General features: G+C 36.0%; 1 protein-coding gene across 9 annotated transcripts in view; it reads right to left on the bottom strand.

Moving 5' to 3' along the window:
- Positions 1-2,546: 2,546 nt before the first annotated feature.
- Rbcn-3B (WD repeat-containing protein Rbcn-3B) overlaps positions 2,547-12,900 on the bottom strand; it is a 95,554-nt gene continuing 85,200 nt past the window's right edge. For all 9 annotated transcript variants that reach the window (XM_045736975.2, XM_069326314.1, XM_069326313.1 and 6 more), the window contains 2 exons: positions 12,503-12,607; positions 2,547-10,901 (listed from right to left, as the gene is read on the bottom strand). In XM_045736975.2, coding sequence (XP_045592931.2) covers positions 10,719-10,901; positions 12,503-12,607 — 288 coding nt within the window. In that variant the 3' untranslated portion in view covers positions 2,547-10,718. The remainder of the gene's footprint in view (positions 10,902-12,502; positions 12,608-12,900) is intronic.

Raw genomic sequence — 12,900 nt, forward strand, 5'->3', positions numbered from 1 at the left:
CTCTTGTCAATATGGCTTCAGACCCAAAAAAAAAGCAGTAACGATGCACTTATTAGTATGATTAACTTGATACATGCAGCTCTTGATAAAAATGAGTGCCCTGTTGGGTTATTTGTGGACCTGCGTAAGGCTTTTGACACTGTCAACCACCAAAACCTTCTTCTTAAATTACATCATTATGGAGTCAGAGGACACTCCCTGCAATACCTCAAATCTTACCTTACTGACAGGCTCCAGTATGTTTCTGTGAATAATTCAATTTCTTCCACCCTACCCATCAACATTGGTGTTCCTCAGGGCAGCATACTTGGCCCTCTCCTCTTTCTCATCTACATTAATGACCTTCCAAATGCCTCCCAACATCTCAAACCAATTCTATTTGCTGACAACACAACCTTCATTTACTCCAGTCCTGACCCCGTTGCTCTAAATATCACAGTGAATACTGAGCTAAATAAAGTCCATCTTTGGCTAACTGCCAACAAACTCACCCTTAACATTGACACAGCTTTCTATATTTTGTTTGGCAATAAATTCTCAAATCAAATAAATCTCAGGAGAAATACCCAAATTTGTAACAAAGTAGATGACAAATTCCTTGGCGTTCTCATTGACCACAAGCTGAATTTCCAGGGACACATTCTAAATATATAAAAAAAGTTTCAAAAACTGTTGGCATTCTTTCTAAGATCAGATATTATGTACCTCGCCCTGCCCTGGTGACGCTCTATTACTCCCTCATCTATCCTTATCTCAACTATGGTATTTGTGCTTGGGGTTCTACTACCTAAAATCATTTACGTCCTCTAATTACTGAACACAAAGCTGCTATTAGGACAATATCCAACTCTGGGCCCAGACATCACTCGGTACCCTTACTTAAATCTCTGAATATGTTAGATATTAAATTACTGCACATCCTCTCATGTGTATTACATATATATAAAACGCTGAACTGTAATGTTACAGTCCTTCAAAGCTTCATTGAAGGTTGTAACAGAACCCATGAGCACCACACCAGAAACAAATACCTATTTGATATTCCAAGAGTACGACTTAATCAAACTAGAAATGCTCTACAAATCAAGGGACCCAGAATGTGGAATGACCTTCCCAGTCATGTTAAAGACTGTACCTCTCTCAACCAGTTTAAGATAAAAACTAAGCACTACCTAATTAACTCCCTGTAACCTACCTTATCCCTATAATGTCAACCCATGTCTATTATTTTTAAACAATGCTGTTTGTCGACCAAATTGTATTTTTGCTGTTTTTCTGCCACGTTCCCCCATTTTTACTTTTATATTTTCTCAACACATTTTATACTTTAATCTCAATTAGTATTAAGTTTTAGTCTTTAGTGTTTTCATGCCCGAAACGCTTTGCGTAATAGTGGCTTTAGGCATTGTATGTACTAGCTCTATCTATAAATTCATCAATATTTGTATCACCCCTTGTATGTATGTACTTTACCTGAATAAACATTTGAATTTTGAATTGGAATTTAATATTATTATTTCATTCATACAATATAGACAGTATATTAGACAAGTTAAAGTGGTACACAGTACTGAACTTGTATGCCTTAACTTGGTCATTGTAAGTCTGTATTCACTATACAAACTTCAAAGCACTACACGGTCATCACTAACAACGATAACCTTAGGTTGAGGATAACCTTGTAGCACTTCACTCAAACTGCTTAGTAACCTTGGTAAATACCAACTAAGCTGCCATGATTGAGATAAAGAGGAATAGAGCTAAGTGAACATGTAAGTACCCTGTAAATCCAGGTCCCCATTTCTAGTTAATTTGACATCGTTTAAGAAAGCAGAAACCTGTAACACTTTCCACCACTGCCCATGGGATGGGTATGGGGTGCATAATAAAGAAGTAAATTGAAAATTTCATCTTGAAATTGTAAAGATGTAAGTGCCATGGCAGCCTGGATGGGGGCTTGAGGGCACAGTGGGTTACTTGTGATGATGTGTGACCGAGATCTGAGTGAAATTGGCCATTACCAACAGTAATACATCTAAAACAACAATCTCAGCAAGATGAAAGCTCCACTTCTTACATCACTGAACCTCTGCCTTCCTAATTAGCACAGAATGTGAATTATGCCTCCTTCCCCTGCCACAAGAAACTAGTATCTATGAGGATCTCCAAAAAGAAGCAAACATCATCCTTGCATTTACTAATAATTTACAAAAATGTTGATAATTTAGATTTTCTTTATTTTATTGTTTTCTAGCACATTTTCTTTGGCATCCCCTGGTTCCCCCTCACTATGTAATTAACATCACTAATTTCTGACTTGTATTTTCTAATTACTTATTTTTGTTTATAAAATCTATTAAATAAATAATTTCCATGTCTGAGCTGGAAATTTATCATTGACTACAAAAATTAACATGCTTAAGCATGCATTACATTTATAACAAATTGTGAACAAAATCAACTTGCTCACAGGTTATCCAGCTCTGTACATACTGTAATTTTCACCAAGAAAATAATCTGAAAAGTAGGATACTAAATTGCACAGCCCTTAATTCTCTTTATTGGACATCCTTCGTATTATGTACAGACTGGTGGCTCACCCTCCACAGTGGCCCACAGCAGCAAAAAGCCTCACTTACGCTCACTTGCCTTCCAATAAAACACACACACAGGGACAAGCCATGACTGGACACAGCACTACACCAATATATTCAATGTATCCTCCATGAAAGACTCGTACATAACATTTCCAATATTAATCACTACGGTACATAAATATTTTACATCCATTTGTACAGAATTATATTACATGAAAGTTGTACCAACAAGTAAACATGGTTAGCTAACACAAGTGATTGCATCCTAGAGTATTGATGCCTATTAATACATATCTATACTCTATTGTGTATGTATATCAAAATGAAGAGCTCCCGTATTTCTACATTTCATTTACATCAATTAGTCACAATTTTTTTTTTTTCAAGTTTGTATCATGTAACGGGTAGTAACCTCCCAGATGATCAGGTGGTAAACCTAAAGCCCTGGATGATTTAGTCAAGAATTTAATACCTTATCGGATAACACTCTAGCTCGACTAGATGTTTCCTAATTATATTGGCAGTAAATTATGCATTACATCATGACATTGTACAGTGGATACCAACAAAAATAATAATGTATGAAAAAAGCACCAGGGAAGTATTCCATCAAACTGTTGTGCACAACCCAGAACAGCTCATATGCTAATGTTTAACATGTCACAAGATGGAGGAAATGGGCTACATATAACACAACCTCACACACCTCCACCACAATGTCTCAGAGCTCATGTGTCATGTTACATGCCACTAAGTACATCACGAGAGTATTACTTTTAAAATCAGGAAATCAATTTGCTGTGGCATCATTCAATTTTCACACTCCAAAATGGAGAAATGATCAGCTACCACATCCAAGCTTATATAAAAGTTAAGTAATTACCAAAAGAAGGTGCCAAGCGGAGAAGACCGTAAACACCATCTGTGTCGCTGAATATAATAATAATAATAATAAAAATAAAAATAATAATAATAATAAAAATAAATAAATTCTTATAGTGATACATATACACATTCCTGTTTATATTTGTATTTAAAGTTCTTATCTCACATTTTAGATACAGTACTTGGAATGTAATGCTATATTTATATTGGCATGAAATGAGTAATATAATCTTCTGCAATAGTCTGCCAGAATGAAGTTCAATGTACTATGCAATAAGTAAACTAACTTGTTATTAAATGTACAGATACCTTCATGGAAATTATGGACAATCGAATTAGCAGACTAACAAGTGCATCTGACATTCTTTTAAGACATCTTCCAATAATAAATTGACTGTTTTCCACTTCCTATTACTTTTACAGATTAAATAATTATAAAATAAGTAAATTTATGGTAAATAAGCAATTATCTTGTTGTGGTGAGGGTTACTGATTATGCATTTACTTATGCAAAACAAATTAATAGGGGCTTATTAAGATAGAACAGACTAGATGAGTGCAAATTGAGATCAATTTATGAAAACATTATTTAGAAAGTAAGAATATTGAGAACGAGAACAGTATTTAGGACGGAAATACAGTAGTATTTTGGTAGGCAATAAAGTACGAGTTAATAAGGTAACAAAGGAGTAACAATATGACATGGACCACCCAGACACTTTTGTTAAGCAGATAAGATGAATTTGAGGAGTAATAAATGACAAATATTTGTGGAAACAGTGAGCAACATATTTACATCACCTGGTTGGTGCATGTGAATGTGTGTGTGTGTGTGTGTGTGTGTGTGTGTGTGTGTGTGTGTGTGTGTGTGTGTGTGTGCACGTGTGTCTGATAACATTTCTGAAAATGAAGAAACAGAAAAGGGATGAGTTTTGGTCAAAATGATGTGAGGTTTGCACAAACTCATGAGAGTTAAGGATACCTTACAGCAACTGCCTTGCTGCAGTAACAATATCAAAGCATAATGAAACTCATATAATGATTCCTATCTCCTTTAATACTATTTTCTACCTGTTTCCTTTTGATGCCTTGTAGGTTCAACTTTCAGTATTGAGCAAATCTAACTTCAATATCATCACGTTACATATTGTATACACGTGCTACACAGAGCGACATGAACAATACGAAAAAGGTTCAATACAAAGGTAACTGTACTTGTGCCAAGAGGTCGGTGTTCAAATGAAGTCTGAGTTTTGCGTGAGGAAGAATGAGGGTTATACTTGGTCCATAATATGAGAGTATTATGGGTATATTTGGTCCATAATGCAATAAAAACTGTTGAGCATTATTGGGAAACACTTTTTTTTTTTAATAGAAGCATCAACCCAATTTAATTATTTTTTGACTTCTCGTCAAAGTGAGACGTCCATTGCAAAGTTCTCACTTAATGTCTGTGCACACCCGTCCAGCTTTAGTGGTCATCCACCTGCAAAAAGCTTCAATTCCAAATGCATCCACTCTAAATCCAATCTGGCTTGGTTGAAAAAAAATGATTATTAAGATAAACGTTCCAATGCCTGCTAGACACACGGTGCCAACATTCTGATACTATACTGCCACCCATCCTCCCGTTTAGATAGGACTTTTTGGAACTACCTGCACCATAATACATTGATATATTAAGCACTTAAATACTAGAATTTAATACTATTCACTTTATTGTCTGAAAAAATTAAGCTAAAAACAAACTGAAATATTACTAGGCTTATTATAGTACATAAATGTACTAAATTAGGCCTAGGAAGGTTAGGTTAGTTTGTCTTTGCAACATAAGTAGAAAATCGTTTTCCGGTTTTGTCCAAATTCAATAGTACTGATTTCTTTCTAATTGTGTTGCACGTTGGTATATGTACTATCACAACAGGAGAATGGGCTGCATGCCGCCACACATCAACACTCCCATAGTGCACAAGCAGCTTATGAGGAAAACCTAGAAAACATCCCATATTATCACATATGTAGAGAACACAAGTATTAAACATCATTTCTCTATGCAGTGAATATAATTGTCTTCATTTAACCCAGTCATGCAGCAGAATTAATGAATGCATATAAAAAATAGTGCAATATGTGAAGTACTCAAACATACTCTAAATAAACTGTATACATTTATACATTATAATATTTTATATATATTATATATGTTTTTTACAGTACCACCAAACAAAACCCTTTGTGTTGACAACAAAATACCGTTTTGTCTAAATCCTAATTCTTCCCAATAAAAAATGACAGCGTAGCAAAATTTATACAAAGGTGCATATCGTCTCAAAACTGAATTTCATGTAAAATGTTTGGTGCTCAAAACAAAGCAACACATTTGGTTGTATCACTGTATTAAGTAAAAAAGAAAATCTTAAGTATCATTTATTAAAGACTGTATACTCTCCCACTATACACAATAAAATCACAATACAGTAGTGTGACACATAGTCTCCAACGATGTTCTTGCCCCCAATGTTCTACCACAGTTTTTCTAGAACTTATTAACTATATGGGTGGGATTGTTGTTTCCCTTAAAACAACTGAAGCTGGCATGCACGTCAGCTTAATATTTACCCACAGCGTCTTAGTGCTGTGCAACGCATGACAACTATGTTCAAGAGGCTACACCTGCAATATTTAACAGAATTACTTTAATAGTGTAAACAATAGTATTATCTTACAAGTCATCCTTCAACAATTTCAGACTAATTACACTGATGTAGTACAGTTGGTCAATATCACGGTCATGCTTAGTCAAATAAAAATATTATATCTATGGTTGCCAAAGCAACAGTATAAGCCTCTAGTTCATGTCACTAAATTGCCTTATGATACAGGCCAAACAATTGAATTTCCTAACTCATAAGCCGAGTGATAATCTTGTGAATAAGATCTCTAATGTAGTTACAAGTAGACAGATTAATACATATACACAAAGACAGACAGATGAGACAGAACTAGGTAAGAGACAGGAAGCAGATGACACCATCATATGGAATGTCCAACAATTCACCTGACAATTATTTAACCATCATTAAAATATATTTACAATTACTGATCAGTTTACAACAGTTTACCAAGGCATCACGACTAGGATACACCACTAAGATGCTCACTCCATTGGCCATTTAATCCACACTGTATGAAGCCCATTTACCAAGTGGTCCACACTGCTTGCATACAGTACCCATTAATCAGGTGGTTCAAAATGCATGCAGTACCCCATTGGGCAGTGGTCTACACTGCATGTGGAACCCATTTTGGCAGATGGTTCACTCAGCATGCAGTACCCAGGTGGTGCATGTAATACCCATTGGTCCACACCTTGTGTAGTACCTGTTGACCAGGTGGCCCACAGTTTGTATAGTACCTTTTGGCCTCTAGCAAGCTCTAACTGGCCCGATACCTGGTACATACTTCCAGCCTCAAGCACCTCATTAGCATTACACTAAGAGTGGTTGAACTATGAGTGTTTCCGCCAAAACTTATATTATCTGGGACCCAGTTATCACTAACAAAGCTTAATGAAAGTTTGCTTCCTGGTATCCATTAATAGTGTTCGTTTCATGTTCACCACATGCTAGTTACAAAAATAAGACCCTCTACATGCTACGGTACTTTTGCCAAAAGACTTCCAGGACAGACCCACGTCCCTTTAACCTGATCTTGGAATATCCGTTCTACTGTAACAACCTTCTCTCGTCTTCCATCTCGTAGTTGTCCATCTAACTACTCCCACTCGCCCAATTTAACATCTAACTCTTCACACCCATTCTTGGTGGCAATTTTTATATACATTGTGTGTGTGTGTGTGTATGTGTGTACATGCATGTTTATATGTTCATAAATTATGTATATGATAAAAATGTTTTGTAGTGTAGACACAGTGCAGGAATTAGTGGCTGACCGTACGTGTTACATCTATAGAACAAACACCACGTGAATCATGGAATCCTCTATGTCCCATCTAGAAATAAGGTCAATTCTGGAGGGCTCAAGCTATTCATCAGCAGTTTAGCAACAACCAAGAAAGCATCTGCTCCCACAGTTTAGGAATTAAGCTGCCCTTACATACCCTTTAATGGCCATTAACAACTTATTTTTGCATACAATTTTGCTGTATAATTTACAGTACTGTATATATTTGTTTATGTGCCAGGCACAATGACTATCACTGTCAAACATGCAAAATAAGTTACTTTTTTGCATAAAAGTGCAAAGAATTAACATTTGTTCATGACTACTTTCATATAGACGACTCATTCTTCAGCTGTGGTGTTCGGAACCTGAGAGTACCTCAGCTGTCGTGTTCAGAACCCGAGAGTACCTCAACTGTGGTGTTCGGAACCCGAGAGTACCTCACAAATTTTACCATTCACTTTATTCTTTATATAACACTACTTCACAAACCCTGGATATTCCAGCTTTATATTTTAGTGTTTACAACCAATTTTTCTTAACATAATAAGTTTGACAAATAAACTAAAGATGTGTATAAACACAGACCTTTAACAATACACAAACATGCCTTCGCACGCACAATAAATCACACGGCCCATCCTCATCAAAAGTCCTCGCAGACACCGGCATGTATACTCAAGATGCAATATCAGTACAGGATGTGGTTCCCAATTGTAATACTTAAGATTGATAAGGCAGCGTGCAGTTCCTTAACCTCAACACACAGAGAGAAGCCTAAAGGTACCTGCACAATGCTTGTTCAACCATGGATGATGCATTGCACATAATTACTCAACTCCTATTCTGGAATTTTGCTTAATTTCTGCATCATATTTCAATCGTTCACTCATATATAATTATGAGAGAGAGAGAAGAGGTGCTCAAAAGTCTTCTCTCTCTTTCATTTATATAAATCATTACTAACCCAAACTTTGATTCCTTACTCCTGCTGCAGTGTGGCTGGTTGGTATGAACCATTACTCATTCATTCATTCAGAATCATTCAGTTACTCATCATAGCAATGTGGTTGATTGGTGCAGACACATCACTTCCTCACACTGGTGCAGTGTGAATGGTTGGTACACACATGCCATTACCTCACACTACTAATGCCATTTTAAGAAAGTATCCCTAACCAATTAAAAACTCTCTCAATATCATATTTCTGTATTAACATTCAAGTATATTTTCAAATCATTTATAAGCAAGTCAATTTTAAGAATGATTTCATTGCAATTTCATTATACTTTATTACTGGAAAGCAATGATACAATGGTTATACTTAACAGCCTTCAGCCTCACTTCAATCAAGTACAGTACTGTATTCGGTAAAAATAAGGACAACGATTGAATATATTCTTCTAATGCCGGGATCCTCTGGAACACTCAAATAAGACTTGCCAACACTTTCTGGCTAAACACTAAACCACTAAACTTAAAAAAAGGTAATTATATATATATATACTGTATATATATATGTATGTCGTACCTAGTAGCCAGAACACACTTCTCGGCTTACTATGCAAGGCCCGATTTGCCTAATAGACCGAGTGATTTTCTTTATTTTCAATAAATTGTTTCCAAATAGTTTATTTGAATTATTATTATTATATTATATTAAGAACATAAATTATTGACTTAATTGTATTAGTTTAGGTTAAGTTAGGTTAGGTAGGGTTGGTTAGTTTTGGTCATATATCTATGTTAGTTTTAACTCAAATTTAATAAAAATTAGTTCAAACGTAATGAAATGAATAGCATCATTTCATAAGAAAAAAAATGAGAAAAATATTGAAATTCTGGAAAACATGGCTTATTAGGCAAATTGGGCCTTGCATAGTAGGCCAAGAACTGCATTCTGGCTACTAGGTACAACATATACTGTATATATATACCAGAATATGATTTAAATATTTTTTATTAATATTTATAAATACTCTAGTTCAAGGCAGATACACTGTTAATTGTTCATTGTTAAAATGACAATGTGGCCTGAGATAAAACGTACACGGAACCCTTAGGTTGAGCCTTTGACGAGCAACACATCATTGGGTCTTGCTAGCATGCACACATACTCGTTCTGCAGTGGCTTTGAAATCTACAAGAATGGACAGAGGCTATACAGTACATGTCTTTGGTGCCCTTCATGACTGCAACAATAAAGGGACAGCGGCTGCAATCCACAACCGATGAATTGTTGACACGTCCTATGACCGAGGTAGGAAGCGAAGCGCTGGTCCGCACGTCGGCCTACGAGTTGAAGTCGGTCCTAACTGCCTAATGGTTACTTGGTTTGATTCGGTGACTTAGGAGTAGAGTTTAGATTAAGCTTTCTTGTATGTGATTATCATCATTCTTATTTTACCTATAAGGTGTGGAAAATAAAAAAAAACATAAAAGTACAGTATGCAGCAGTCCATATTTAGAGTTATCTAAATGTAAACTGTGTGATCTTTTATAAGTCATTCTGTGCAGACAATAAAATGGTAAGAAAGTAAGTGAATGCCTCATCTGTCAGCAAGACACACTGGTAAGGATAATGTACAGTATTAGATACTTACTGAACACAGCCAATGTAACATTCTCCTACCACGTGCACATTTTGAGACCTGCTCAGTGAGACAGTGAGGAATATATTATACATCTGTATTCTTCTTCAACAAAGTACTGAAGAAAGTTTGATCAAGGTATCTTTTCATCACTTGCCCTCCATCACACTTCCATGACTCATATCGGGTAGAAATGCACGGACAAATGAACTTCTCGCCAACAAAACCAGGCCATACAGAGAAGAGACAGAACACTATACTAACCATTATAAACATAACAGGCAGGTATGTAAGGCATGTTATACAGGCTCCTGCAACTTCTCAACTGTTGCTACATCCAATGCAAACATTATTAGGAGCCTCACGTAAAGCAGTATAATGCATTTTTTGAATGAAAAGGAGCAACCACATAACAATGTCACAGACTTGATGAACTTCTACGTATCACTTGGATGTGCTTGATGCAATAGGAATGAATAAACGAGGAGAATCACACTAAAGATTTATACAAAACGTAATAAGCTTTAGTACCTTCAGCCACATCTGTAAATACATCTGCACATCATTTCCCGCTCTTTCAGTTTCTGAAACGCAATGAGGGGCGTCGTCCATCAGTTATTTATCACATCACTTAAAACAACGTTATTTAAAATCGTTTATTAACTTAGAGTTAATCTTTCACTATGCATTAAACCTATGCTCTGTTCCATCTGCCATCATGTGGACAACAGTTTTGTTTGAGATCCACACCAGCTTTGGAAGGCGCTGAGGGTTCATACGTACAATATCTGGAACCAGTGCCGTGGAGAAAGTCTTCGTACATTTAGTTTGTGATGCACCCAATCCAAACATCCCTGATGATGTCTGAAACAACATGAAAAGTGTATTCTTTATAAAGTTATTCTTTATAAACAGGATGTAAAAGTTATTTTTAGAATTTTGTACCAAAAATTGATACTTTATTAATTGAAAGGACATCATACTTAAACATCATACATATTGAGACAAAATATCAAACTTTGGATTGAAATTGAAATAAAGTTTATTAAGGTATCAAGACACACAAAGAGATGAGGTAGCTCAAGCTATTTACACCCCATTTAGTACAGCGATATACTGATATACATATACTGATATATATATATATACACTCGTCACAAACAATCAACATACAGTGTTACCAAACATTCTGGTTGATACACACACACATTTCTTCTTTGCACGTGCAGTAAATGTACACATAAATACTTTTATGACCAAGTTCTGAGACGTAAGTTGCAATAGACATTCAGACAAATCAACAAAAGGTATAAAATTCTTATATCTACAGAATATCGTTAATCTTTCCATTGTTTACCTAGGATAGTTGTGTAGCCGAGAACAATGAGAGCTGATAATCACAATAAACTTGTTTATGACCAATGTATGCTCAAACAAATGGTTACCAAGGTTACTTGAGCATAGCCCATTTATTGCCTACATTTTCTATGTCACTTATCAGACAGGGGTAAGGTGCGTGGCTGGGAGTTGTTCCTTGATCGATGGATCAAATCACCTCATTGCTCAAATTAATTTTGCTATTGATATAGATCACGTTAGTGTGATTTCTTTGGGTATATGAGTGTGGTCTTCAGTGATGGTAACCACATCATTTGCTTGTGATATTTTGTAATCATCCAAGCAGTTATAGTTACAGTGGATGGAAAGTACAAAATATGGACTGATGTACAAAAACGTGGCCTCGTTTAGGTGCTCTTGTTATATTAGTATGCTGTAATAAAACTGTAGGAGCCTAGCATGTTCTAGTTCTAAATAAGCAATATTTAATGCATGCAATCTTAGGCACAATTTAGTCTTTATATGTTGAATATTAGGCCTAGGACGTAAGATTTGATTATTACCTTCTTTCTTGGGCTCTACAAAATTGCTAGTACAAAATGTAGAATTCTTTTGGGGGTGCAATAATTTATATTCTGTAAATTCCATCTACAAATGCTAAAAGTTTTATCAATTTTGGATGATGGATCAGATTTTCCATGATACTAGGAAGTCTTCCTAAAGTAGTTCCTCTATTGGTTAAAAGTGAATTCTTCCTGCTTTGTAAGGAGGCTCACTACAGCTTCTCCAGTATCTCTTCCCTCCATCCTATCCCAGCTTTTGTTCCCATATCCCTTCCAAGTGCTATATAGTCATATTGATTTCTTGCAGGGTCAGTGTTTGATCCCCCAATGGGCACTATTCCTTCATTCCGTCCTCATACCACAACTCCTTGTCCTTGTATCCCAAGTGCTATATAGTCACACTGGCTTAGCACTTTCTCATGTTAGAGTAATTGCCTTACCATTTTGCCACATGAGTCAGTAAAAAACAATTTATGATGATAAATATCCAATGATGAATTCACAGGCACTTGGAAAGTGAGCAAAAATCAATTCTAACAACTAAATCTTCTCTACACAACTTACCTGCCAAAAGGAGAGCTTGTTTTCTCCCATAGAGTATGAGGCTAAGTATTTGCCATCAGGAGAAAATGACAGGGCAGTCACTGATGAACCGTGTGCCGCAATCATCTATAAACAAAATAATATTATGAAAGGTGGACTGAGGTACTGGTTCAGCACTGGTTAATAAGACAGTCTCGGTATCAGTCAAATTAGAAAGTATCAACAGAAGGTACCTAGCCTGGAAGACTCTTTAGCACCATGTACAACCACTGGGACTGGTCAGTACAGTGACTACCTCTTTTCTTGCAGGTCGCTGTATGATTCCTCATGATCTAAATGGTTGGGGATAATTCTTTTACACATCCCCCTTCTTATATCTATCTATCCCAGTGGGTACAGCAGCAATACCAATTCCATGC

The sequence above is a fragment of the Procambarus clarkii genome, chromosome 18, assembly GCF_040958095.1.
Source record: "Procambarus clarkii isolate CNS0578487 chromosome 18, FALCON_Pclarkii_2.0, whole genome shotgun sequence".
Lineage (NCBI taxonomy): Eukaryota > Metazoa > Arthropoda > Malacostraca > Decapoda > Cambaridae > Procambarus > Procambarus clarkii.